Below are 5018 nucleotides of genomic sequence, written 5' to 3' on the forward strand. Positions count from 1 at the left end.
CCACTAGTGCCTCGTGCATTCTTTCTTGCTCAGAACGCGATGCAGCTACGTTCTCCTGCAACGTCCTCATCATCTCCATCACCTGCGTCATAGACACAGCATCCTCTTCGGTTGACGGCGCGACTGAACTGGACCGCGTTGTCCTCATCTTCTCTAAACAAACTCAGCAACTCAAAGAAACTCCAAACGAACGGTGAAAACTCCGAAAACCGACTGCGACAGCAAGCAGTCGAACAGAAAACACCAAAACTTCAACAAACTCGAACTGTGGTTGGGAATCACCTTTTATACGGCCCCACGGTGAGCGCCAGATGATCCTGCCGGTTGACCTAGCGTAAGAACGATGCCTCGTCACGATCTTTCCTCACCAGCTTTGACACCACGTGCTCTTCAAGTCCACTCCACAGATTGTCTCTCTGAGAACCTGAAAACACAAGATGGCACCTCTGCGGCTGGTGGCGCTCCGACGCTCAAGTCAGTAACAAGAACACCCAAAAAATGAGAGAAAACTATACTCTGTAGAACCGTACTAAAGTGCACTCAACCCAAAACAATGAGCCGTAATGAACGTCCCTCTGCAAATTCTGTTAAGTTTACCTTTATACCTAGGTTTTTTCTCTCTCCAGGCAGTTACGCTTTGGACGCGTGGCTCGCATCCAACCCTGCACGTGTCATCATCTGGGCGGGGGTAACTTGAGCGTCACTTCTATGTAGCATCCTACCCTACACGTGTCATCATCTGGGTTGGAGTAACAGGTAGCATCCAACCCTACACGCGTCGTCATCTGGGTTGGGGTAACTTGAGCGCCATTTCTACGTAGCATGCAGTTGTGCGACCAAGTCTCCTATCCAAGGTGTAACCTAGCACGCAACACGCTCTGGAACGCCACCTGACAAGGCGAGTATCGGATGCAACAAAGTACACCATCTCTGTGGTATCACTTGTCGCAGATGCCACCTTCCTCTTTGCCACACCATGCACGTTCTAACTGAGAGGAACTCGCCATCGACGAATGTCCACTCAGGGAATCCTGTCGTCGAGGAGCAAACTGTTTACTCCAACTCATTTAACCTTCGCGCCTCATGCTGACGTAACGATCATCTTTACTGAACTCACACGCTTGAACTTCCTCGCCTGAACCCCCAACAACTTCAACTGAGTTTACTGGGAAATCCGGCGATGTGCTTCTTGCGGCGATGTCAGACCACCTGATCTTCCATTATCTATCACGGCGACGACACCAACCTGGCGACAACCGACTATGTACACTGCAGAACGCCACTTCCACAAACGGCGACTATGTTGACTTCTTGACCACCCACCTCTCTCTTGTCCACGTCATCACACCCGATGACCTGATCGGTACACCAAGCATCATAGATCTCCTTCATGAAATTTAAAGACAAATGAAATATGATTTCAAAATCCATGCTTAAATCACAATTTATCAAGGATGAACTTCTACCAAACACTTTGTGAGTAAAATTCTTCAACTTTCCCAAGTCTTAAAATTTCTCCCCTCTATTTGAAAAATTATACCACTCGATCCAACAACTTATTTCTCACATAAAACTTCGTAAAAAACACTATTTGCTTTCAAAATCCTAGTTTACTAAAACTAAACATACCAAATCAGTTTAACGAATCTAATTCCACAAATCATGAGAAATAGAAATAAATTGAATTTTAATCTCTAAATCCCTCACCATTTCGATCTTTTTCCTCCTCCATTCCGGAAAAAATGGATGTGTTGAAACTTAAAACTTGTGATACCGTTGAGTTTCTCTCGTTCTTTTCTTATATTTCTTCAACTCTGAGCAACGTAAGAGAGATATCGATGGATCATCCTCTTAAAGGATTTGTTCACCCAGTTCTAGAGAAGATTGTGATTTGGACTATATATGGTACAACTTATTGTTTTAAATTTTGTGAGAGTGGAGTGGAGCAACGAGAGATTGACTAGAGATGTGTGTTCTTTCTTTCTTTCATTGCCTTCTTCTTATCCTTAAAACATAACATCTCTCAAAGAAAGTTGTGCCTTAAACAATTAAAATAAGGAGTTAAAAAAAGTGTGAGAGGATTAAGGGAAGAATAAGGAGGTTTTAAAAAAAAAAAAAACATGCAAATGAGTCAACCACTATTTAAAAACCACAATGTCAAATTGTTTCAAATTCAAAATACTCCTTACTTAGCAACTGCTCTCATATTCAAAACTCAATAATAAATGACAAAATGACGAAATGTCCAAGATAAATTAATAAAATGAAATATTAGTATTAGTGTAAAATAAGAAAAAAAATTTGGACACCCAGAGGTGATTAAGAGGATAATCCTCAATATAAATATATAATAACTAAATTTTTATTTGTTAAAGTTTAAAAGTTACGTAATTTAAGTTAAAATAGACATTTTAATAGTTAATATTTTATATTGGGTGTAGTAAAATATGTTCATTTCTATGTTTATTATAATCCAAATCAACGTAAATTTTGTTTACATGATTAACATCACACCTAACATAAAATATGAAAACCAAGTTAAATATAATGAACACACAACATAAAATATGGAAACTGAGTTGTCTAAATATTAATTTAAAAGGTTTTCTTTGTTACATCTTTTATATTTAAGTCAAACTAATAAATGATGTAAACTAATTAAATTAACCAATATAAATTTATTTTTTCGCTATAACATGTTATAGGGTTATCATTCCTTACTAGGGATAATGCTGATCAAAAGGTCTATTTAGTGAAAATATCTCTGCATTTATACACCTATCCAATCCTATTTAATAAAAGTTCCAGTTTTGGTATATTATAAATCTATCTCTGAAAGCAATAATAATAGAGCAACACCAAAATTCACTGCATAGCTGCAGCTTCGCACTTTGAAACACACATATACTATTATGTATTCAAACTTCTTCAGCTGCAACTATATCAATTTTGCAAGCAATGATGAACTTGTTATTCAAATTTCAACTCCGGAGAACACTTTAAGTACTGGTTAAGACTCCAGTTTCAGATTGTAAAGCACTTCACATGAATTTTGTTAAGCAATTCACAAGAGTTTTGTTGGAGATCCTTAAAATAAAATTATAAAATATTTAAGACTATTATAGAAGTAGTATACTTAAATTATAGGCTTCATCACACTAGCTTCATTTAATTTAATATGTTTGAATATAACAGCAGAATAAATATGAAGGTTTAACCTTATGTGAGAATTTTGTTTATGGGGCAAGTCTCAAAGAAGAGTGTAACAACTACGGAAGAAGGGAAGAGATAAAGCAATTTCAAATGTTCAAAGCCGGCATGGCTGACCAGACCCCACCGACCGACCCCTCCACGCATTCCACAGAAAAACAACACTTAGAGACTTCATCAAAGTCAACTTTATTCAAAGTCAACTGTTTCCTTCACCATGCTTATATATGTATATATAGATCAACCCTTTTTATAATATTCATCATTCTCAACACACCAAAACAACACAACCATATTCTCTCAAGATTTGTTCTACCAAGCACAATGGGAAATGCAGTTGTGACTCCATGCTTTCACCAAAAGAATTCAGCAGCATCATTGTTGTCATCGAAGCTTATATTCTGGGATGGAAGCACGAGATGTCTGAAGGGAAAGCACATTGCTGGTGAGATCATGTTTGAATTCCCAGATAAGGTAGTTTGCCATGCAGATTCCTTCTTCATAGGACACCCAATTCCTGCTCTAGCCTTAGAGGATGAGCTCATGCTAGGTGAAGACTATTTTGTTCTTCCCATTCAGTTCTTCACATGCAAAATCCTTTCTGTCTCTTCACTCTTGTCCTTGGGATCATCCCCTAACAAGGCCACTCTCAAATTTGGGGAATGCGCTTTTGAGTACTTGAAAGGGTCCAATGGGAGGGTTCTCATAAAGGTCATGCCTCAGTTCATCACAATGCTCATCAACAGAGGTAAAAGAAGCTGCCCTACCACCACCAGTCACAACAACTTTCTGTGCAGCACTCCTGAGTTGAAAAAACACTATCAAATGCTTGTGAAGACTAAGGACCAGGTTTGGTCGCCTAAGCTTGAAACCATTTCGGAGTACAAGGTTAGGTTTTCACCATGTAGATTTATAGGTTTAGAATGGAAGAAAAAGGAAAAGGAAGAGGTGGTGCCTTCTAGACAGTTTTCGCAGTAGAGAGTTTGAAAACTGTATCATAGAAAAATTCATTACGGCACCAGTTCTGTTCATAATTTTGTCAATAGTGATATGATGATGATAGTTGTTTGAAAAGTAGTCAAAATTGATGTACAAATATACAGCTCCAAAGACTAATTCAACTGTGACCTGAGGAAATTTATTTAAAAAAAAATTTGTTTCTTATCAGCAAAAATGTGTACTGTATATATCGAGATGATTGATTATTATATCCATCAAGTTCATTCCCACTACTCATTGTTAAATTATTTTCAATTTAATAATTATGTATCATATCTCATATGTAATTTGTAGAATGACTTTAATGTAATAATATATAATATATAATTTAATAAAGAATTCAAATTTTCTGTCTTCTTACTTTATTAAGGATATACATCCTTTAATAAAGAATTCAAATTTTAAATTATTTAGATTAAAAAATATATAAAAAGTTGAGGTCGTTATTAAGAAGAAAACAAACAAAATTGTTTTTGTTTAGTTTAATGCTTTCTCCAAAAAGGGTTACATTCTACTATAATTAAATAATACCCTATAAAAAAATAAAGTACATTGATAAAATGTTATTTAAGATCTCACACTATAATCTTCTTGTACGTTGAATTAAAAAAATTACACATATAAGAATAATAAATAATTTAATTATTATTCTTCCCTCCAGAGCTTGCCCTTTATGTTGTCAATTAGAGAAAATTGCCCATCATCTTCTGGAATGTAAAGTAGTCTGTCAGATATGGACTACTTGCTCTTTGTGGGCAAAGTTTCAGGTAGCCTAGCACAATAACCTTAAATATCATCTTTAATAGTTT

The 5018-nt window shown here is 36.4% G+C and overlaps 1 protein-coding gene across 1 annotated transcript; it reads left to right on the forward strand.

Annotated features, from left to right (window-relative positions):
• The first annotated feature begins 3228 nt into the window (after positions 1-3228).
• LOC137831114 (uncharacterized) lies at positions 3229-4384 on the forward strand. The gene has a single exon (XM_068638652.1). The coding sequence runs from the start codon at positions 3304-3306 to the stop codon at positions 4186-4188; it is 885 nt and encodes a 294-aa protein (XP_068494753.1). The 5' UTR covers positions 3229-3303; the 3' UTR covers positions 4189-4384.
• Positions 4385-5018: the final 634 nt, after the last annotated feature.

The sequence above is a fragment of the Phaseolus vulgaris genome, chromosome 6 (genome assembly GCF_000499845.2).
Source record: "Phaseolus vulgaris cultivar G19833 chromosome 6, P. vulgaris v2.0, whole genome shotgun sequence".
Taxonomy (NCBI): domain Eukaryota; kingdom Viridiplantae; phylum Streptophyta; class Magnoliopsida; order Fabales; family Fabaceae; genus Phaseolus; species Phaseolus vulgaris.

What these genes read in the sequence shown, in the direction of transcription:
- LOC137831114 (XM_068638652.1), top strand. Translation starts at nt 3,304, where the DNA reads ATGTTCAAAGCCGGCATGGCTGACCAGACCCCACCGACCGACCCCTCC.